We start from the raw sequence: 24,164 nt of genomic DNA, 5'->3' as shown, positions 1-24,164 counted from the left end.
TATTTATTTGAGAGAGAGAGAATGAGAGAGAGCACATGAGAGGGGGGAGGGTCAGAGGGAGAAGCAGACTCCCTGCTGAGCAGGGAGCCCGATGCGGGACTCGATCCAGGGACTCCAGGATCATGACCTGAGCCGAAGGCAGTCGCTTAACCAACTGAGCCACCCAGGCGCCCTACATCATTAGTTTTTGATGTAGTGTACCATGATTCATTGTTTGCATATAACACCCAGTGCTCTATGCAGAACGTGCCCTCTTTAATACCCATCACCAGGCTAACCCATCCCCCCACCCCCCTCCCCTCTAGAACCTCAGTTTGTTTTTCAGAGTCCATAGTCTCTCATGGTTCATCTCCCCCTCTGATTTCCCCCCCTTCATTCTTCCCCTCCTGCTATCTTCTTCTTCTTCTTCTTTTAATATATAATGTATTATTTGCTTCAGAGGCACAGATCTGTGATTCAACAATCTTGCACAATTCACAGTGCTCACCATAGCACATACCCTCCCCAATGTCTATCACCAGCCACCCCATCCCTCCCACCCCCCACCACTCCAGCAACCCTCAGTTTGTTTCCTGAGATTAAGAATTCCTCATATCAGTGAGGTCATATGATACATGTCTTTCTCTGATTGACTTATTTCGCTCAGCATAATACCCTCCAGTTCCATCCACGTCGTTGCCCTAAGATTTCTATTTGATGTACAGTAATAAACCAGTAATGCCCTTTTCATTGTATAAAGATATTCTCTTATAATTATTTCACTTTGCTTTGACTTAGAAGACTTACCACATAATGATATTCAAGAACCTCCCCAGTGTATTGTGGGCTGGGCTCTGCTAACTTTCTTAAAGCCCATTAAGCTACTTCCCTTCAAGAACTTTCAATCAGTCCTAGGGTGAGAAAATCCCTCAAGTAATGCCCATGTCTTCTTCAGCTTTGGATCTTTGACATTTACCAATGGTCCTCCACTTGAAAAAGTTCAACTTTATAATAGTGAAAGCTATACACATTCAGTACCAACCATACTTCGATTTTCGACTGTTGATCTTTTCCCAGGCTAGCGATTCGCAGTAGGATACTCTGTTGCAATGTGGGCTAGTGGCAGCTCCCAGTCAGCCACACAAGCATGAGGCTAAACAACCCATACACTTAAAACCATTCTGCTTTTCACCTTCAGTATAGTATTCAGTAAACTGCATGAGGTATATAATACTTTATTATAAACAGGTTTTTGTTAGACGATTTTGCCCCATTGTTGGCTGACATAAAATATTCTGAGCACACTTTAGGTTGGCTACGCTAAGCCATGATGCTCGGTAGGGTGGGTATATTAAGTGCATTTTTGGCTTCTGACATTTTCAACCTATGATAAGTTTATTGAGGCATCACTCCACCATAGGCTGTGGAAGATCTATAGTAGAAATTGAAATGTGAATGAATGAAGGTAAAGAAGGAAGGAACAGAGGTCAGGAAGGGATCATACAGCTTCAGCTGGGGATGTGTTGCGTTTGAGACAGCCAGATAGAGGTATCCAGCAGATGGTTGGAAATACGGGATGATGATGGATGAAGATAAAGGTGACAGTTATGGATAGGACAGTGGATACCACAGACATGAGCTGGCAAAGGGGAAAGTCAAGAGATAGATGGAGACAGAGACAGAGAGAAAGAAGAGGTAAGACCCAACTTTATGGAAAACACACGTTCAGGGGCTAAGGAGGAAGAACTAAGAGCAGAGCACATAGAAAAGATACAACCAAGAAATAGAAGAGATTCCTGTTTAAGGCATCCTAAATCCTTTTCAGAACAAATACCCTTTTCACTAGAGACTTTTTCTTTCTGCTTATTTATTCATTTATTTGTATTGATTGCTGCAATGGAGAAAGGCAAAACTCAGGGAACACAGAGAGAACAAACGTCCATTTTTTCTATTAGTTGCTGTTTTCTTTAGTGGAGCTTAAAACAGATCTCCCCTCTTTTATGCCACAATTAAGGTCCTTTCCCAGCCACTCCTAGCATGTGCCCAGGGGCATGCATGCAACCACACACCAACTTACCTGGATTCCAATCAGGATGCCTTTCTGGGGTATCTTAAACCCTGTGGAAAGCATTGCTTTTAGGAAAGCTGTGTGAATACCTTCACCAAAGCAAGCCACCTGTTTAGAATAAATTTAAAAATAAAATAAAAAGAAGCAAATACTAGTCAACAGCTCTTACCAATAAACAAATACAAATGGAAAGCACTTTACTCATAGAGCCCTTTGCTAGATTTTATTGAGTTGCCCAAAGACCATGCAGTCTGAATCCTGGGATTAAAAAGCTGGCCAGGGCAGATGTATCTTATGTTTTTAATTAAGCATAATGAAAGAATAAGCAATTCTTTCTCTATCCAACAACACTCCATGGAGCAACATAACTGGATTCTACTGTGAATTATTTGGATACAAATCACAGCTTCTGGTCCATAATATGGTAAGTTACCAAATGTTAATATGACTTAATGTTTAAATAATGGTATATGTTATGTATGCGATGCCACAGTGCGTGAATTCATGGGTCAGTAGCTCAAATGCATAACTGCTGATCACTTGGGTAGGAGTCATTTTGTACAGCTTATGAGAGAGCTTTCTGAGAAATTCAATAAATCCAGGAAAATCTCAAGGACCTTTTTTTAAAAAAATCATTTTCATAAAATGAACCAAAATAGACTAGTTCTGAATACCACAGCCATATGTAAAAACAAACAAACAAACAAAAAAACCCATTCCAAACTAACATATAACATTGGGATATACAGAAGTTTCAGCTAGGGTAATTGTGCTACTAGATAACTACAAGTCAAATGGACCCCATAACTAGAGAACAAGTGGTATATTTGAGCATGATGGGAATAGATTCTGCCACGCATATCATCATTTGGCACAGGTACAGAACCACCATTATAGTAAATAACACTGATGGCTAAATTCATTCTTTAAGCAAATGACTCCCTTCTTGTGAAAGGGATGTTCTCATAATTATGACCTTCAGCCAACCACCAGTACATGCTGCTTTTCACTCTACAGCAAACTCTTTCTTTGGTCAATTAATGGCCAACTAAACTCAGGAATATCAACCTCAGTTAATGAAACCCAAATTCTACTGACAGGACCAGGCAATCCCATCATAAAAGCATATATAACAACACACAAGAGGTTTCAGCAGTTTTCTACAAGAGAACACAGAAAACAGTCAGATATTCAAGTAAGCTCAAGTCTAACATCCTTACCTTACCACTAAGAAAATAAAACAGCCTTTACCTAGATCAAGAGGTAAAGGTTTATTCAATCCCACAAGCCATTTGGACACTGAAAATGTCTCTTCAAAGCATAACTGAGATTTCACCTAAGCTAGAATTATTATTCTGATTTCAGTTATGAAATAGACCTTGTAATATCATACTCAGTGACACCTGGAAGTATGACTCTAATAAGAGAAGAATTAACTCTATACTTCTGAAATAGATCACAACAAAGGTGAGCTGAGCTTCTAAGTCTTTCATGTTTTCATAACAACTCCAATAATGTATGTCCGGAGGCAGAATGGACATAGGCAGTGAAAATAAGTTTACCACACTAGAGAAAACAGCACAAAGGAAAACAGATCTCTCCCTGATCTGAACCCTGAATCTGCTGAAAACAGCCCTGCTACCAAGTGACTATGAGATCACGGTGAACCTGAAGAGCAGCTCCCTAAACAGCAGAGAACTATAATGCAGGCCCCTCATTTTAAAGCTAGGTTTTCTCACCTAGTCAATTAAAAGCAGCGGCAAAGGAGCTAAGAGAAGGCAATCGTCAGTCCAAATACAAGTAAGGTAGCCATTTATTCCTCACTGCCTGCCTTCCTGTCTCCCTTGACTTCTCATCACAGATGTTGCTTGTAACCAGGTAACCACATAAACATCACGTATTTATTGTAATTAAATATTTTCCCCTTTCAGGTGTTCCTTAATAGCAAGAGGAAACAATGATGCCTCACAGTCTGATGTTGCCACTCTGATGTGCACTGATGAGGATCTGAAGGTTGTAGCTAGTAAGTCTGTCAAGGGCTGGGTGATTCATAAAATATCCTGACACTGACATGTACGGAACTTTCTAGAATCTGACAGCTCTCTACAAGAAACACAGTTCACATTCTTAAAGAAACCTTCAGCTGACAAGAGTCCCAACGCAAGTGAAGAGGGACATCCAGTGGCCAATTCCATTATAGGTTTTAGATAATCCCCAGGAGGTGCAAGTTGCTTTTGAAAGTTGTTTTGGGATTTTGCATTTATCTACAGATTCCACAATGTTTAGGTCCATGATCTTTCTAATGCTGTACAGTCATTCTACATATTGCTAGTAAAAATCCAATGATTTAATTTCATAGTAAAAAGAGGTTGAGGGGGGGGGGGGGGGGAAGTGCTGTCACAGAGAGACCTTGAAATGAAAACTTAAAATAAAGCAGAAAGACCCAGGAGATATTTACTTAGACATCTAAAGAAATATTTTGGAAGCTGTTCTCAATGTGTAATGTGGAAATGAATTAGGAACACATACATTAGATTCACAAGTTAAATATAAGTGAAAATTTAGACTCTGGTCCACAAAAGTACAAAATTTTTCTTTAGTTCAAAATTCTTAAGCCTTTTCAGACTTACTCTGATAACAGAAGTTTGCGTCCCCCTTAATACTTAATAACTTACTTACTGTATTACACCCAGATCATAAAACCATAGATTTCAAAGTAGATTTAATGAAAGCGTTCAGGGATCATTAATTAGTTACCTCGCCGGTGGAAGCCATCTCACAGCGCAGAATGGGGTCAGCATCCCTCAACCGGGGCCAGGAAAACATTGGAGCCTGTCAGAAATAATGGGGAGAAAAAACACGTGAGAGAAAGGTATAAAAGGAATAAGAGAGGATAAACATATTTAGTGAACCATCTCTCACAGGATTCATTTAGGCTATGGTAGACACATAAAAAATCTCCTTGGTCCAAGCATCTGACTTGAAAAATAGCTTTAAAATTCTGTTCCAAGAATTTCTTGAGCTCTTGGCCAAAAACTTGGGTTAAATAATCACAAATTATTTCTGTAAATAGGGCCCCTGTGACCAGTCTAGGCCAGTGTTTCTAATCTGGCCTACACATATTCTTATTGGAGTGATTTCAAACAAAGTCTACTGGGCATTGGTCTCCCCAAGCACAGAGTTCAAACACGTTTTTTTCTTGGTAGGCTTTGGAAACATTCCTCTTCTTTTTCTGATCATTTGAACTTGCAACAGCCAACCATGCCAGAAATGTCTGTCTGTAAGCTGACTTCTGAGACATTAAATTGTTGTTGACACCTCTTAAAAAGCTTTGAAAAACATTCTGCTTAGGAACACTTTTGCCCATAGCTTTCATGTGAACTAGAACATAGATAGGAGTGTTTCTTTTTCATTTATTTTATCAGTACAATTCACGAAGAACCAAATGCTTGTTTCTTGCATCTATCTGTTTGTCTAGTGTGGACTCTTCTTCCTTTGATTCTGGTACGCTTCCAAGTCATCCTGGGAGTTTTAGCTTGGGGTCATTTCACGAGGTCATCCTCAGTCAAGTTATACATTTCTGCACTCTCACTTTTCTGTGCTCTCATCTGTGAATGTCCACCCACCTTACTAGGCCTATGTTAAGATGGACTATAAAGAAGTCACTCTTCTTTAAAAAGTCAAGATTCATATACAATGATAATTAAGAAAGAAGTAAACAGGAAGATACAGTGCTTTTTGAAAAAAAGTGTATCTATCCATCAATACTGTTTTTAGTTGGATATTGTTTCATACACATATGTGTGTGTATATTTCTGCGTCTATGAATTCAGAAACATGAATTTGAAATGTATATATAGAATTTCCAGTGGAAAATATTTTTCAGGGCCTTCTACTTATTGGTCTCAAACAAAGAAATCCTATGTATTTTTTTACCTATGTATAATTCCCACTGAAAGCTTTAACAATTTATGTTGTGTCATAGTCGCCAGGAATAAAGCGCCACCCTTCCCCAATATAACAAGTGACATTCCATCTCAATGCACTATAAAATCCAAGTCATCCTAAATTATTAAGCTAAATAAAATTAATAAATATTTTTTGATTTATAGCTTCAACTTAAAGCTTCCACTATAAAAGTCAGAAGTCAGAGTCTCAGCTGTAACATAATTATGACTGAGGTCACTAGTACATGTAGGAATGGAAATATTTTGAAGACATCCAAAATATATAAATGTCACATAAATATATCGCACAATATAAATTGATTCCATCAGATGCTTTTTCTAAAATATTCAAATATATTTATATAGTATCTCACTAATCCTCCTGCTTGCCCTGTGAAGTAGTTAAAGGTCATAATTATAAATAATCTGTGCACGGGCATACTGGGGTAGCTAGAGGAGCACAATGGCTTTATTATTAAGGTATTATTAGAAATATAATACATCTATATTGGAATTTAGTGAGCAAATCTTAAACTTTTCTGGTCGATCTTCATAAAAATGCCATCAATCTCATTCCCTTCATGGCACCACCATGAACAGCAACCACTATTTCAACTTTCAAGTGGAAAAATAATACTGCTGAAGAAAATAGGAACTAAGCAAGGTGGCCAAGGTAGTTAGAATTTAACCGACACCATAGGGTAACACTTTTACAAGATCCATGCATTCCTGAAGTCTTGGCACAATTCCAAAGGGCACAATTCAAGCCTTCTCCTAACAAAATATGTCCAGAATTTCTGTTTACCAACTAAACCAACACCACCATTATCAGTCGCATTAACATAGTTTATAATTCACTCAGCTAGTTGGTTTTGAAATTATGTAATTCTAAATGATTTTTTGTTATTTTTGAAATGGATAAAAAATCATATAAAGTTGCCTGTGTGCATTATCCAAAGGAAACATCGTAAATCCCTGGTCCAACACTTTAGTTAGAAGGTTCATGAAGTATCAAAATTATGTTTTTTTACTTCTTTTTTAAAGTTTTTTTTAAGTAAGCCCCCAATGTGGGGCTTGAACTTATGACCCCCAGATCAAGTCACATGCTCTACTACTGACTAAGACAGCCAGGCATCCCTCGAGATTATTTTTGATGAAAAATTGTTCCTTTAATTTCTTGAAACTTAAAAAAAAATGACTAATAGATTTTTTTAATGTTACCTTAATTGCAACATAGTCAGCAGGAATTATGGGATGGTCCAATGTGGGAAGAGGTTTCTCATCAATGCTCTCTCCAATCATCACCTTGGTGGCCACATCAATGAAGTCTACCCCCAGTGTCTTAGAAACAAAGGGGAAGGATCGAGAAGCTCTCAGGTTACACTCAATCACCTGGAGAGATAACAAAATTCAAAAAAAGAGAAAGGATGGTGAGAGCCAATGACAACATATTAACATTCTCCCTGGCACCTGGGTTCTAGCTGTTTTTCGCTGGGGCCGGCTCTTCTTTTACCAGCCTCTTCCTTCTCTCCCCACTGCTTGCACTTTGTTAGCCAGTTTCTTTTTAGTCGGTATCTTTGAATTCTGACTTTCTTACATCCACTTTCCACAACTTCATCCCCACACACTGCTGATAGATTTTAATGCAGAACTCAGATAATGCCACGTCCCTACAGAAAAGCCTTCACTGGGTTTCCACTGGCCATCAGATGAAAGTCTGGTCCTTGAAGGCTTTTTATTCTTCTGCCTCGATATATCTCTCTATTTTATCTTGTACCATTTCCCTGACCCCAATTTTATTTTCCAAGTTTGCCTTGCACTATTTCCCTAGAAAAATGATCTTGCTAAACTGAACTAGTCGCTATCTCCTAAAATGTGCCAAATTTTCTCTTAGATGTTCTATGTGTAATGTCCTCTCTACCTTCCTTTACTTGTCAAAATTCCAACCATTCTTTAAGATCCAGCTTAAAATACAAAATCTCCCTTGAAACCCACCCCAAACCAGGTATATGACACTCAAATACATGCTCAGGCACACACATGCACGTGTGTGTGTACGCACACACACACACACACACTAGTAGATATGCTCTCTCTGTTCTATGACACCAATACCATGTATTTGTACATTCCTTCCAGCAGCTATTATATTCTAACTTATGTTATAGTTGTCTACAAAGTCATCTTCCCAGTCCTCACTAAACCGAATATCTTTAAGAGCGAAGACTGTGGCTTATACAACTTTATTGCCACCATATGATTTCACATAGTAGATGCTGCTGAACCAATATTGGTTACTGATTGGTTACATTAAATAGCTACTAAATTAATGAAGACTAGTCTAGTTGATTTAACATTTTTTTGTATGTAAATAGTATCTAAAACTTCAGTGTATACAATTTATGACTATTGTACACATTCAGATAGTCATTGCGTCCATCTCTACTGTACTGCAGATGCCAGACAGCAATCCTCTTTCCAGTGGACCAGAGTGCTTTCCAGAACCGTGAGACACAGGAGTGCCACCAAGAGCCTCTGCCTTCAGAGAAGGCAGGCATCATATGCTGTGCAACAAGCCACACTCAGACATGAACAGCTGCAGGAGTCTCAGCTGCTCCGTCTGTGCTCACCAAGATTACCGGGGGGACACAAACCAACATAACCTAACACAGCTTGGTGTCCTCTCAAGCACCTGGGCATTTCTTACCAAGACATCATTTCCTTTGACAAGAAACTGGACGTTGAATGGGCCAGAGATGGCAAAAGCCTTTGCAATCTTTCGGGTAGCATCCTTCACCTAGATCAAAAGGACAATGACATAGAGCTAAAGAGCATAGTTTGGTTAGAAAACACCTCAAACTTAGATTTCTTTAATTTCTCTTGACATAGAGCTACACCTCCACTAATAGTAACAGTCATAATGGCAATAATAATAATAGTAATAATAACAATGATAGAAGCCACTAGCAGGCATCTATCAATAAAATAATAATACATACTAAATATTCATAACAAACTAGCGAGGAAAAGAACAAATAACTTTACAAAATTATCTTTCTGCCAAATGTCCCTATCTACCTGCCGTTGTATACTCTGGTTTCACTTTGAGGGCTAAATGGAATTCTTTCAGTCCAGTTGCTTCAGCACCAGAAACTGCAGTCCAAACTTCCTATCACCCTCCCGACCTACCTGCTAAGAAGAGCAGACCCTGAAATTACATGGCACTGCAAAGAGACCAGAGACACTGCTTTGATGTGCTTTTCTGCTGCCCTGGACTCTACCTGGGTAGATAGTATGGTCAGAAAGAAATGACGTTTCCTTGCCGGGAAGCTCTGCATGTCACATAGATGAATCCCTACATCCAACCAGAGCCAGAAGGTACCCATGCAATGAGGGGCCACTGACAGCAAGAAATAAGAGCTCCTCATTCATTACTTTTACAAGAGTGATTTGACAACTTAGTTGGTCATAAAAGGGAGCAGAGTCCATGGCACATCAAACTGTGAGAGATCTGGAAAAATCTGAGTTCTTGAGGTCATTTATACCGACATGAGCAACTAAAGCACACTTGAAATCCAGGGATGTTGTTCTCTTAGGCAGCTGGTGTTACAACATGCCCTGCTACCTTCACATCTAGAACAAAGTAAGATCTTCAGAATCCAGCCCAAAGTACAGCCAGCCAGACAGGCTACCTAGATTTGATGGCAGGATTATTGGTAAGACTCACTAAAAAAGCCAAGCCTGACCTAACATACCTAAAGAGTAAAGGAACATCCACATGAATTATTTAAGATGATGGTCTCTGAGACCGCCTAGGAGTGCATATTGAGTACTGAGGCATCATTCCTGGGAAGGTCTTTAAAGCAATGGTTCCAAAAGAAAGGCTGAAAGAGACATGTCAGAAAGTGCTGATTTGAGATGAGGGTAAGTGTGGATATTGAAAACATAGGTTCCAAAATGTTCCTACATGATTGCTGCATACCTGCTTCTAATTGAGAAGCATAGCTTTATATGCTGCTCATCTAAGTGGCTCTCAAACATGAGAACCATCTGCAGCAGTGTTCTCCAGATGGGGCCCATAGGTCCGTAGCAACAACATCACTTGGGGACTTGTTAAAAATGCAAATTTGGGGGCCCTGCTCAGAACTACTGAATCAGAAGCTAGGGATGGAGTCCAGCAATCTGTAGATTAGCAAGTTCCCCAGGATGTTATGACACCACTGAAGGTCAAGAACCACCGTACTAGCACACAACCAAGTGGGCTCAAGAGGGCAGGAAGCAAATTATTATCTCTAAAACACCCAGCAGACTCAGAACAAGAAAGTTCCCTTCATAATTACATTTTGCCTGGGGCATGTCCTACATTGCTACCTAGTTAAAAAAAAAAATTTTTTTTATCTTTGCTTTTTCCCCTTCCACTTTTCTTGATAAATGATGACCTTTTCAATGGCTCCTTGGCTGATGGTTTGTGTGGGCAGCATCAGAGTAGCATCTCCTGAGTGGACACCTGCATCTTCCACATGTTCAGACATAGCGTGGGAGATAACCTGGCCAAAAGAAGATTTTAGAAAAAGTTGTCAGGCACCTACTTCAATGAAGCTGCCTCCCACCTCCCCACCCACCCCATCCTAACAGATGCCTGGAGCATTGACCAGTTTCTTTTCGAGCCCTTGATGAGAGTAGTACATAGAGTCCTGCATGTAGACATCACTGCCTCCCTGTGCAGTGACAGAGTGCCTCCGGGGCAGCTCACAGCGGCTGAGCTGACCTCCCTCCTCTGTCAATTAGAATGGGTTCGAATCAGGAAAAGAAGACAACTGAACTGACTCAGGTTGACTTTTAAGAACGAATAGGAAACAGACCTGTACCTCTGAAACAAATAATACATTATATGTTAAAAAAAAAAAAAAGAAGAAGAAGAAGAAGATGGTAGGAAGGGAAAAATGAAGGGGGGGAAATCGGAGAGGGAGGGGAACCATGAGAGACTATTGACTCTGAGAAACAAACTGAGGGTTCTAGAGGGGAGGGGGTGGGGGGGTGGGTTAGCCTGGTGATGGGTATTAAGGAGGGCACGTATTGCATGGAACACTGGGTGTTATAAGCAAACAATGAATCATGGAACACTACATCAAAAACTAATGATGTAATGTATGGTGATTAACATAACATAATAAAATTAAATTTAAAAAAAAAGAATGAGTAGGAAACTAAAGCATTTGGTAGGCACTGGAAGGATCTTTATCTTTTCCTACCAGATTAGGTTTTAGACACTGGAAAAGAAACGATGGGAGAGGTAAATATCTAGCGAAGTACATGTGTAACTTCGGTGGACCAGGAAGACTTAAGATCTGGAGCAAGAAATTTTTAAATTGAAATTTGAGAAAGAAGGGGAAGCAAGAAAAAAAATATCCTTATCTTCTCTTACAGGTAAGGAAACTAAGGCAAGATAAGAAATAACCCAAGTGCATGTGATTACTGTATGGCCAAGTCAGATTTGAAGCCCTTATCTGTCACATTCCAAAGTTTATGGTCTCAATCACCATAACCTGAATGCTAACAGTATGTGTGTCTTTGGAAAATGATAAAGCTGACAGTCAACAGAGAATAATTGGGTAACTGTAAAAGACTTAAATAAATTACAGAGATAATTTGTTTATCAGATTTATAAATTACTTTAAAGCAGAGTGGCATTTGAGTCTCCTGCTGTCACTTACCAGCTCTGTGACCTGGGCAAGGTACTTTATCTACTCAGCCTTGGTTTCTGATAAGGCAGTACTAACCACGGTGTGGGTCTCATAGAATGTTTGTAAGGATAAGAGAGAACACATATACAGTGTCTGACATGGTATTTAGTGCATAGTAAGCATTCAAATTTTTTTATAGTGTCTAGAAAGGGGGAGGCAATACTCCCACCAGGCTCCGAAAAAAATCATAATATAGTTGATGTACTATGTCCATTTTGGAGTGTGACTATTTAAAAATTATGTGAATAACCTGGAACATTTCCAAAAGAAGTCCAGGATGATAAGCAATGGTTGATGTCTGAGAGAAGCTTAGATTAAGAGCATATCCTAGCAAGTGGGAGCCAAATCAGGCCAACAGACCAGCATTATATTTGAAAAAACACAAACATTTCTAGGCTAGTCTTACATTCTCCACATTGACATTGGTATGCTCACATCCCTCTCATTTTATACCTGAGTCTCAAATACTTAAAAGTTGAAAAGGAGGAAAGATTAAACATATGCTCTACAATTCTGGAGGCCAGAAGGTCAGGAATGAAAAAATTCTAGGGAGCAGACTTTACTTCAAAAGAAGGAATAAATGAGATGTTATTATATATATATCTGTATAGTTATATAACTATCTATATCTATCTATCTATCCATCTATCTATATATATATATGACATCTTTCAATCTGACAACTTTCTGTGCTCTGTATAACCAAAGTTGTTAAACAGAAAATAAGTGACCACTTTCTGGGGATGCTGTGAAGAAAATTCTCATCCTTTGGGGCGTGGGGTTGAAATAAATGATTTCTAAGGGTGCTTACACTCAGGATTATACGATTCTGTAGTAAGCAGTCATCACTGCTGTATGGTTTACATATATACACACACATGTAAACAGCCCTACTTTGAACTGTTAATCTGGAAAACAAAAAAGCCAAAAAGATTTAACATTTTAGTAGTGTTTTGAAGTATCTACAAAGTAGAAAATGAAGGACAGGTTTTTTAAAAATTTTTCTTTAAAGCAAATAAAATGACACAGACTCCCTAAAACATAACTTCCTGTATTTCAAGATAAATCATAAATACCTTATTAGTACAACTAGCAAACTAAAGGAAAGCATTCTTCACATTTTCATTTTTCCCTGAAGTTGGAGGCATTCATTGTACTAGCAATACAAGATGTGATTTGGTAAGCTAATTTTATGTTATTATCTTTATCCACCCTACTCTGTTTAGTTTCGTCTTTATTAACACAATAAAAAGGTGGAGGCTGGGAAATCAAGAGAGGAGAAAAACTAGGGATTCAATTAGGAACTTCAGAAAGACAAGTATTGGATGTTTTTATAATACTCATTGAAACATAAAAGAAAACCCACAGACAAAAGAAAATGAGAGAGAAAAATCTATTCAAAAAGAATGATGAGTACAGGAAGATAATTAATTTTGAATATCATCAAAGAGAAATTCTAACAGTATGAAACACAGGATATATGATACCCATGACACATCAACTAAATTGTTAGTGAATTTGAAAATTTTTTGGACTGAGCAACTCTTCCACTATTTTCAGAGACCTGTTTTGTAGAAATCATGACCTCTAGTCTGTGTTGTTTCAAAACTGCCAAGGCGGGTGGGGAAAGAAACTTGATGGGAAGACAGGGATCTCGGAGTTGGGGATAAAGCACTTACTCTTCCATCTTTGCCAACAGCATCCATTTCCACTTCCCGGGCTCCCTCAATAAATTTTGTCAGCACCACTGGGTGTTCCTGTCATTGAGGTAAACAGAAGGGCAGAATCCTTAGCTGACGTTATGTGTATAGTGTCAAGTAAAAATTGCATACCTTAAGTAAATCCCAGTGTAATACTTGCAAAGACCTTAATGCTAAATGTACTACATAAACTCATTAGCTAATTTGTTGGGTAAGAACAAGGTCATTCTCTGCTTTCAGTGAGGCAGAGGGTCTTTCTTCAATCCTGAGTACTCAGTCAACTGAACATGAGTGCTAAAATTTCAAATAATAGACTTTTAAGTGAGTGAGAGGAAAGAGGGGGCTAAGGAGAAGGTCAAATGGGGGAGTTATGAATATTTATTTTATTTATAACTGTGTATTTTTCTTGGTTCGAGTTCTTTCTCTCTTTCTACACTCATCTTTTCCAAGTGCTGCAATTTCCTAAATTAGTTCTCTCTCCATGAGACTGTGAAAGAAATCAGGAGGAGAATCTCATTTTGTTTTGGTTAGGTCAAAGATGGAATCCATTACTTGGAACTGACATGCCTTAAACCACTTTTAAAGCATGGCATTTGCAGCATTTCTCTTTATTAATCTTAAAAACATCCTTCCTCTCTCCGCTGTTTAAGACCGGTTTTCTTCTCAAAGTTCTCCCCATTCTCAGTTTCTTCATGACGGTGCAGTGATGCCCTCCACACTGGGACCACTGCTTGCTTTTTCTAGGCGAAATGAAGCAGTTGACTGAAGAGTTCCAGGGTTCAGGCATCTCTTCTCCTCCGAGCCCCAGGCACCAGCAACCAGCACCACCTGCTTTTTTACCAGACCCTGCTTTTCCCTGTCTCTATGCCTCTCTCCCCCACATGCACTCCACCTTCTCTCCTCAGCTCTCTCATTCAAGTCTCAAATCATGCTTCAAGACCTGGCACAAAAGCTACCTCCTCCCCTAAGCCTTCTCCAAACATCTCCTTTTCTTCCGAACCCAAGCCCCTTTTGGCCACCATCATGGAGTTCACCCCGTGCATATGTGTTAAATTTAATATATCTTATCTCCTTTAGTAGAACACTTGAAATTGAAAGGAATTTTGTGGAAAATTCAAAAGAACCAGTGTTTTATGCCATAAAGAAGCTTCTCTCTTCTATTAAATGAGGCAAGTTTCCATATTTTCTTTTCTTCAAAAGCCTACTGGACATGCAACTGTTTATTAGCTAAGGGAAAAAAAAAAAGATGCCTTTCCATCTCTGTTCCTTCTCCTTTAAATATCTGATATTTACTGTAGCAGGCCTACTGGAGCTGTGTTGAGACCTATATGGGATTTTTTTCTAATTTTTGATGATAATAGCATGATTTCAAAAAAAAAAAAAAAAGATAAAGTTTACCAGCTGTCTTAGCTTCTCTAGCCAAGCCTGAGACAGGGATCCTTGTTCAAGTGATTTATGGAGGGAGTTGGAAAAGCAGGATGGGGCAACAGGAAAAAGCTAGTATGTCTATGATCTCAGTGGAGACTAAATTTGGCTTTACCCCACAGGGGGCTCTGGAGGATGAACTGCAACACAGACTAAGTCCCACCTTGAGGCAAAGGTTACTCACTGTCTAGTGTTTTGAGGGTGGTGCTGAAGTGAGGGATCTTGCCTCCTTGTTAATGAAGCTCCCATTTGCCTGAGAATAGTTACCCAGAGAAGAAGTACAGCTGGTAAGTGTTATCAGCTATCACTACAGTTAGGGACAAGTGCTTCCACAGGTAAAGGAATCTGAGTGGACCAACGACAGTATCCACCATCCTGGCCATTTGGACAAATCTATGAAATAGTCCTTACCATGTTGAGAAAGAAAATCTCTTAATTTCAATCTTTCTGCAACATTGTACATTGTTGGCCTTCTTAAGACACTTTCTGCCTTTGATATCCATAAACTACCTTTTCCTCCTTCTTTGTCAGGCTCCTTCATGGTTCTTCTACTCAGCCCTTAAATGCTGGTATCCCTCTTGTCTCTGTCTTAATTATTCCACTTCCTCTGTACTCTCTCCTTGGTGATTGCTTCCATCCTCAAAACTCTAACTAAAATGATATGCTATTTATTTCCAAAACTATATGTACATCTCTATCGCTAGACATGACCTTGATTTTCAATTTAAAATCTGTATAACCCACTGCTTTTGAAGCATCTGCACTTGGATTTCTCACAGGTACCTTATACAAAAGGTCAAATATTAAATATATGATTTCCTTCTCTAAAATTTCTCCTTATTTTAAAATGGTTGATTTAGAATTAACTGGTTGAAAGGTTTACATTGTGTGTATGAGTAGGAAGAAAAGACAGCACAGGTTACCTATTTTAATAAATGGTACCACCACCCATCGAGCTGTCCAAGGCAGAAGCTCAGGAGTCATCCTTTATCAATACACTTTTACCCTCTACCTCCACGCACTCACTAATTGCCTTCAGTGAACATTCTAAATATTCTAGAATACATGTACTTCTTTTTTATCTTTACTATCATTACTCTGCTCCAAGGTGCTGTCATCTCTACCCTGAGCTACAGCAATAGCCCCTAATGTTTTTCCATGAATGCAGTCTGGCCCCAAACTCATTATAACTGACAAGGTTCTCCTTATCTATTCCCTGCCTACTCTATCTACTCTTCCACCATGGAAGTGTCCTAGCCATATGCTAAATACTTTATCAGTTTCTAGAAACTCCATTCTCTTTCTCAGCTTTGACCCTTTACCTGTGCTGTCCTTTCTTCCTCCTCACACCCACAATGTAAATCTTTCAACCAGTTAATTCTAAATCAACCATTTTAAATTAATTTAAAAAGCCCTTCTTTAGGGATGGACCCCAATACATTGACACTCACCCTCAGCATCCTGTACTTTCTTATTGCAATGCTCATTATATTTTATTGTAATTATTTGAAGTCTGATGTCCCTAGTAAAGAGTCCTCTGTGAGAGCAGACTGTATCTCTCTTTGTATGAGTGTAGCCCCTGATACTGAGAACAATGCCATTATATAGCAGGTGCTAAACATGAATGAATACATAAATAGATGAATGATTGATGGGGTCTAATTTTATTCTAGATTCACTGAACTGAGTATCCCAGATTCTCCTGTGTTTTGAAGGGAACACTTGAATCAGAATGTACTCAATCAGGGACATCTCCATTATAAAACTTTGGTCCAGTAGGGGTTCTACCCATATGCTAGCAGAAAAATATATTTTTAAAACTCTACTATGAGTAGTTTAAAACTCTTCTATGTGGGATCCAGTGTTCCAGGCAGAAAAGAGAGGACACCTGCTTCCTCACTTACATGAGCACAGCTGGGTCTAACTACTGGTTTTTCAAAAGGGGAGCATGCCCAAATCCTTGGCAGGAAGTCAGATAGGGAAGAAGACAGTGTCTTGTTCCAGTCCACATTAATGAAAACTGGCTCCCTGGAGAGATTCCCTCCTCAGCAATCTGACTTTCACACAGGAATGAATTCAAAATCTACTTGGTTTTCTTTTTTTACACTCTTTGTCTTTCTCACCCTTTATCCTTATCCACTCTCTTCACTGACCCAATGTCCTGGGGAGCAACTACCATACAGAAGGGATGTCTGGCTTCATGAGCAGGAACAGTCCATGCTCGTTATTCCTCTTTGAAATGCTTCTGACTTCACTCTTTAGCTCCCTCCAAATTCCACTTGCCTAACATTAAACTCTTCTCTATGAGTTGTGCTCTCTCTCTCTTTAAACACACACACACACACACACACACAAACCCAACAAGCTTTTGAAAGCTCTTAAAAGGAAAACATCACTTTCATCCTTTACAGTACAAGGTCTGCAGATCAATAACCTCACTGGGTAAATCTTAAATGGATCACACTGAGTTAATACCAAGGGAGAAGTAAAGCTGAGGGCAATGGAGGAAGGTGGTTGAAATCACCACAAAATTATAAACATTTTTATTAACTGACAAATGGAATGTACCAAAATGAAAAAAAGTCAAAGGGTGAGCAAAGGGGTTTACTATTAAAATTGCAGGGTTAACTAAGGCAAAGACTCTCCAAGTGTGAGACTTAAAAACCAGGAAAGCCCTCACTGATACATGACGAGCTTGGCTGGGCAGTCCTTGAGGCTGGGAACCCCAGGGATAACTTGATCAGCATCTAACTTATGAACAAACCAAGGATGCTTATCCAGCCTAACTCCTGGAGTCTAAAACCAGGTCAATGTTGTAATCAAATATGTACTGGTCTTCTTCTTCTTCCACTAACCCTAAGGATCTAAATGCAATTAAATGCATTTGAGTTTTCTTATTCCCATATATAGGAGACTACCGGCTAGGGAGAGAAAAAAAAATAAAGGGAAAACCATCCTAACATAGTGTGAGAATAAAAACATATGAAATAAGATAGCAATTAACAGAAGTCAAAGTCACCAGGAGGAAATTGGACAGTACCTGAGACACTCTAGTGGCCTCCTCTAGGAATTTTTTCATCTCATCCTCAGAGAATACCACGTTCATGGCTGACCCACTGGAAAGGAGAGGAGGCAGGTCAGTTTTTTTCACCACTTTGGAAGAAAAGCATGCTAGACTTGATTGCTTCTCAGAACAGTTCCAGGCAATCTCTAGCTTCAGTCTGGACTGAGTAAGAAGATGCTTTTTCCTAAATTGAGTCTTTACTCCACTTAATCACCAGAACAATCAACCAAAATAAAGAGTCACCCAAGTTGGGGGTGAGAGCTGTGATGATGTCCAAAGAAAACCACGTAAATATAGAGATAGCAGTGTCCCAAAGTTTGTCCTTTCTGATTTCCTGTTTTCACTCGGCTGGTTCCAGGTAATTCTTAAACCTTAACAAAATTCATCCTAGAATCTAGCTATTCTTTTTTTTTTTTTTTAAGATTTATTTATTTATTTGAGGGGAGGGGGGGAGAGAGCATAGGGGGAGGGGCAGAGGGAGAGAATCTCAAGCAGACTCCCTGCTGAGTGTGGAGCCTGACACAGGACTTGATCTCAGGACTCTGAGACCATGACCTGAGCCAAAATCAAGAGTCAGACCCTTAACCGACTGAGCCACCCAGGTGCCCCAGGATCTAGCTATTCGTACCCTGTTCCTTCAGAGGTCATTGACAATGGCTGATTTTAACCCACAGGTCTGCTGTCAAAGCAGGTCATTCTACTACCAGCCAGGTCACAAAAGCACAAATTTTTTATGCAAATATAATGTACAGTATCTGACTGAAAAGTATTCAACTGTGTCCTTCTTATTAATTGCTTGAGAAAGAATGCTGATTTCAATTTATGCTGAATTTTGATATTTTCAAAGTGAGATGGGAAGAAAGAAGGAGGAATAAGAAGAGGGAAAAAATAAGAAAGAAAAATACTACTTTCCACTTCTTTTTAAAAGTAGCTTTCTTTATCTTTTCTACTCTATTACATATTTTTGCATAAAGAACTTTCAATGTCTTCATCTATTTAAGACAGGAAGGCTAAGTCAATAACATTGATAATTCACAGTATAGGAAACTGGAACAAAGAGACAGATTGCAGAGATGAGAAAGGAAGCACAAGAGTCAAAGCTGTTTTCTGCAACCCTCCCTTAAATGTCTGTGTGTTGTTTAAATTAACTTACATTAATACCTCAAAGAAGTATTATTTGATGGTGATTTACAAAAAATGTCATTTAAATAAAAAGGAAAGTTTTCCACCTCATTTCAAATTTTTCATTATTTTAAAGGATCCCATCTCAAATTCCATTTACACTTTCAAATTGTGCACAGCAAATTGTGTTTCTCTTATTATCCCCTGTTCAGTGAAGTCGTTCCTTACATGTGGTAACATCTGAAGAGAGTAAGTGATAATTCACAACTTCTCCTTTGATGATAGAACTTTGCTTCAAAGTTTAATATAAAAGATCCTCACTATCCCTGTCCCTCACCATTATAATTCATCTACTAAAAAATGTGATCTCAAAAACTCAAAAATTCAAACCAGAGGCACCATCGGAAGGTGCTGACAACAGTCAGAGATAAGCTGCCATTTCTGCTGACTAGAAAACAGATACTGGAAAGAGATGTCCCAGGTTTGTTCTGGTTTTGCTTTTTGGGTTTTTTAAATTGTTCTCTTCTCTAATGTAAAACTATCCTCCCTCAGTTTGGCAACAGGACGCCCTAAGCCATGCTTCTAGGATGGAGGACTGTGGACTCTTATTGCCACCCTCTGAAAGAAAAGCAGTAGGCTGAAGGACCGTGCATAGGTCCTCACTCCGGCCATGTTGGTCTGGGGACTGTGGACGGATTTACAACTTACCACACATCAAAGCCAAGTGCTATTAGCGTACAGCACGCCATTCTGTACCTCCTGATTTTTAAATCATTACCTTGGGAGAACAGTACATTACCTCAAAACATAGGAAGGTCTCAACAAGCAGGGGTAGCCCACAGACTTTGCAAATTCCAGTGCTTCATTCTAATTAATAGAAACAACAACAAAAAAGTGCATGAATAGTTTAAGATACTCAATAGAACTGCAGAAAGGCATCTTCAGAACAAATGGTAACACAACTCTTTTTATTCTTTCTCTCAAAAGACACCATTAAAATGTAAATTGGACATTGAAACATGTAAAATTCCTAGTTTCTAATTGTAAATATCAATCAAGCTCTAAAATAGTTTGAACGTTTTTCATTGTCCGAATCTTAATGAGAATACTCTTAACAATTTATAACCAGCACTTAACTGCAATCATGGAAATACACCAACTTTAAAGTAAAGTCACTGAGCATAAGTGCCTTCTATCTGCCCTGAAGTTAACATCTGCAGTAGTTACAACTCTTCAAAAGCGAACATTAAAAACAGACAAGTGTTTCTCTCCTTACCAAAGTGTTAACGGCCTTCCAGGGCGCCTGAGCCACCTTCAGCTCATCCAAGACAGCTGAGAAGATGGAGCGATCCTCGGCCCTGTCGATCTGCAGAGGGCTCGTGCCCATGATCTTGACACCATTCTTGTACAGAGGGACTGCCAGATTGTTTGGAATCTGACCCCCAACTGAGATGATGCAGCCCCCACATGCCTGGACAAGACACCACAATATCAGCCGTTGGGGTCACTTCATGATGAATGAGCAACTGCTTCACATGTTGTGACCATTTCATGTCTCCCATCAATAGGCAATATTAAGTTATGCCCCCAAAGAGATAAACAAACTTCATTCTTACTATCCAGGCACTTAACTGCTAAAATCTATGTGAGAGTTCCATACAACTACATATGATTACCACGTCAGACTTCCACACATCTACACATGAATGTGTGACATTGACGTGCATGACAATTAGAAAAAGGAAATCAAGACAATTAATATTTTCACCATGTACTCTACTGTAATCAAGTGCTGCTTGGACTACTGTTGTAATTTCCTAAATGGACATAGATCTTTCCTTCTAACCCTCACCTCTCCTGTTCCTCTCCACCCCAGCCCTTCACATTCAGATTAATCATCCTATGAAACTGATTCACCAAGTCACTCCTGTGTGAGTTGAAGCTTTGAGTTCTCCAAAGTTTCCCAATGCCTAAAGCACAAAGTGTAAGCTCATCACCATCAATAGGACAATGAAGAGTCTCCAGCCTTTTTTGTCACCATTCTTCTCAGCACCAAGAAGACCTCCTATTGAGTGTCCCAAACTATGTGCACTCCCACTAGGAAGCTTTCTGCCCACTTAACCTTACCCTGCCTTTGCTACTTCTCTCCTTTTTCCCTGTCCCTTATCTAAACTCCACCATCTCTACACTACAGTCCATTCTAAATCCTACCTCCCATTTTTACATCCTCTCTCCTTTACAGTTACCTTGGCTCTTGTCTACAGTACCCAGTAACAGATTTTAGTCCCTGTTTCCTTCCTATTTGCCCTACAAGCAGTGTCTGAATCTTTAACCTTAATCTCCTATTAGTAGTCAAAACTTCCAGATTTTTTTTTAAAGATTTTATTTAGTTATTTGACAGAGACAGCGAGAGAGGGATCACCAAGCAGGAGGAGCTAGAGAGGGAGAAGCAGGTCCCTGCTGAGCAGGGAACCTGATGGGGGATTCGATCCCAGGACACTGGGATCATGACCCGAGCTGAAGGCAGTCGCTTAACGACTGAGCCACCCAGGCACCCCAAAACTTCCAGATTAAAAAAAAAAAAGAAGTTCCTTCCCATCTTAATTCCCTCTGTGAAAATCCCTCCAACATTCAGTCTTCATGTCTGTAAAATTAAAATAATATCTGTCTGCTTCACAAGGTCACTATATAAGTTAAATAAGAAAATAAACATTAAAGGCCTTACAAATTATAAGTCCATAAGTAAGACACTGTTATTAATATTGGAAAATATTATTATATCTGATAGACAATTGATCTTGGAATAATTTGTATTTGCCTTAATAACCTACTAATGAATATTGGAACTGCTGAAGTAATAGATATGTACCAAATGCATTTTATCATTATTTGAAATAATTCTGAAATAGTCTTAAAAAGGATAAAGCTTATTTCTCTTTGATGAGAGCAGTGAAAGTAGTGCCTAAGCAAACACCCTACAATTGAGTACTTAAATGCCTTGTGAACAGTATGGAAAACTATAATCCACAGTTCTGCATATTTATAAGTGCACTTAAGCTGCTTTTATCATTTTTTATGTTCAATATACATCTTTGCAAAACCTTTAAGATTTATTCTTTGTACTATAATATTTTTGTTTATTTTTAGTTTATTAGCAGAGTTAATACTTTAGAGGCTTAAAAACTAATTCTTCAATTAAATGCATACAAAGATTTCTTACGTGAAACACTTCAACATAATTTCTAAAATTAAAAGAGAAGTATCAACCTGTGAGCAAAAATTGGGGTCCACTGCACTAAATGGGAGCTCAAAGTTGAGTGAAAAGTCTTTAATAAAAACACTAACATTTTTCAAAATGTTCTATGGAATTGCTTTTTATTTTTCAACAAATTAGCAACTTTCAAAACAGTAATAATATAAACTGCTACTATTCCTTAAGGATATTACTATTTGCCCTACACCATCTGTTTTGACCTTCACTGTATCCCTCTGAGGCAGTTATTACTCTCCCCATTTTACAGCTAAAGAAACTGAGGCTCGGTGAAGGTGAAATGATTTGCGCATATTTCTAATCTAGCAAATACAGCCAGTATTAGAACTCAATTCTCCACACTGCAAAGCAGCTATGTTTAACTAATAAACCAAATCTTTGAATCTTAAGCTAACTCTATTTTTCTGCCTGATTTCAAGGGTAGTTACTGTTAGAGGTTGCAAGAAGAGCTATTTCTAAAACATTCTTTTTGAAAAGTGGTAGAAAAACATCCTCTGCAAAACCCCATTCTCATCATTGACTCCAGAAATAAAGATCATCCCTGGAAAAGCAAGTACATTCACAGGATGTTTTAGAGTAATGGTTGATGATGTAGTGTAGTTTTGCCCACACAGCAAAAGGAAGTCAGTACAAGAGAACATGTTTGTAGGATGAAGTTAATATAGGACAGTTTTGTGGAAGAATTCATCTTAAATTGGCCCCAACTGCAAGCACAGAACTAGCAGGGACTTAAGGAGAAGAACTTGGTTTCCCACATGGGTAAATGATCATTATCATAATCACTTAAGCCTAAATAGTTTTAAATAACTCACTGACATAAAATATTCTAAAATTCAGATTTGTCTCACAGATTTCTAAATACTTTAGGCTGAAAATAATTCCATCAGGGTCCCAAAGTTCCACTGACCTTACCTGGATTTGTTTGTATCTTTTTACTCAGTTTAGTTTCCTTTTTTTTTTTTTAACTTAGTATCACTAAGCTAAGACAACACCACACAAGAATATTTCTGAAACAGTATTCAAGTGCAATCACACCACAAATGTATTTTTAGCACTTTGGTTTGTCCTTATTTTTATGGGCAAATTAAAAGCTATATTATAGACAGAATGCAAGAGAGAAAATATATCTTACTAACAGAAATAACACTTAATTCATTAAAAGTTGACCCTGATTTTTGTAATTTCGTGTATTATCTCTAATTTACAAAACTCTACTCTTTGTACATCTGTCTGTGAGATTGATTTATTATCTTTACTGTGCTTTATTATCTTAGTAATTCACATTTTAGTAAAACATTTTCAATACTTTAGGCAGACCCTTAAGATTATATTTAATTACAGTTAAATCAAATGCTAGGAATGAAACCCAATTCTAGTTTAGAGTCGCACAATCTCCAATGGGTTTTGTCTACAATAATCAATGTTTGTCATTCATTCATTTAACTCAAATTGTGTTACAGAGATGCCATTGTATATGTATATACATATAGCATTAGGTGTTAAAAATAGAACAATTACATCATTAATCAGAGTACATTTTTATGGGGTATGATCCAATAAATTATTCATTATAAAATCAAGAAAAATTCAGAAGGACTCAAACTAGACAGGGACATCATAAGGTGTCAGGTATATTGCCTGGCATTTTTAGACTCAATCTGGTTTTTAATGAAGAAATTTTAAAAAAAATGAGAAATGGGTCTTATGTGGGTCCGGGATATAGAAGAAAATTAATGTTCATTTATATAACTTTTCAAACCATGAGATCAAGAGTGCATGCTCTACCGACTGAGCCAGCCTGCTTTACTCACACGACATGTCCCTTTTCTGACACACACCCCCCC

At 38.5% G+C, this 24,164-nt stretch overlaps 1 protein-coding gene across 1 annotated transcript in view; it reads right to left on the bottom strand.

Annotated features, from left to right (window-relative positions):
• CPS1 (carbamoyl-phosphate synthase 1) overlaps positions 1-24,164 on the bottom strand; it is a 123,499-nt gene that overhangs the window by 11,731 nt on the left and 87,604 nt on the right. Inside the window, exons 26-34 of the mRNA XM_021702784.1 lie at positions 20,326-20,520; positions 19,849-19,916; positions 17,904-17,979; positions 13,418-13,495; positions 10,434-10,541; positions 8,702-8,791; positions 7,216-7,386; positions 4,805-4,879; positions 2,057-2,155 (exon numbers count right to left, since the gene is read on the bottom strand). Coding sequence (XP_021558459.1) covers positions 2,057-2,155; positions 4,805-4,879; positions 7,216-7,386; positions 8,702-8,791; positions 10,434-10,541; positions 13,418-13,495; positions 17,904-17,979; positions 19,849-19,916; positions 20,326-20,520 — 960 coding nt within the window. The remainder of the gene's footprint in view (positions 1-2,056; positions 2,156-4,804; positions 4,880-7,215; positions 7,387-8,701; positions 8,792-10,433; positions 10,542-13,417; positions 13,496-17,903; positions 17,980-19,848; positions 19,917-20,325; positions 20,521-24,164) is intronic.

This window comes from Neomonachus schauinslandi, chromosome 3 (genome assembly GCF_002201575.2).
Source record: "Neomonachus schauinslandi chromosome 3, ASM220157v2, whole genome shotgun sequence".
NCBI classification, from domain to species: Eukaryota; Metazoa; Chordata; class Mammalia; order Carnivora; family Phocidae; genus Neomonachus; species Neomonachus schauinslandi.
The sequence above is the reverse complement of the archived record's forward strand: the minus strand, read 5'-3'. Positions and strand labels throughout refer to the sequence as shown.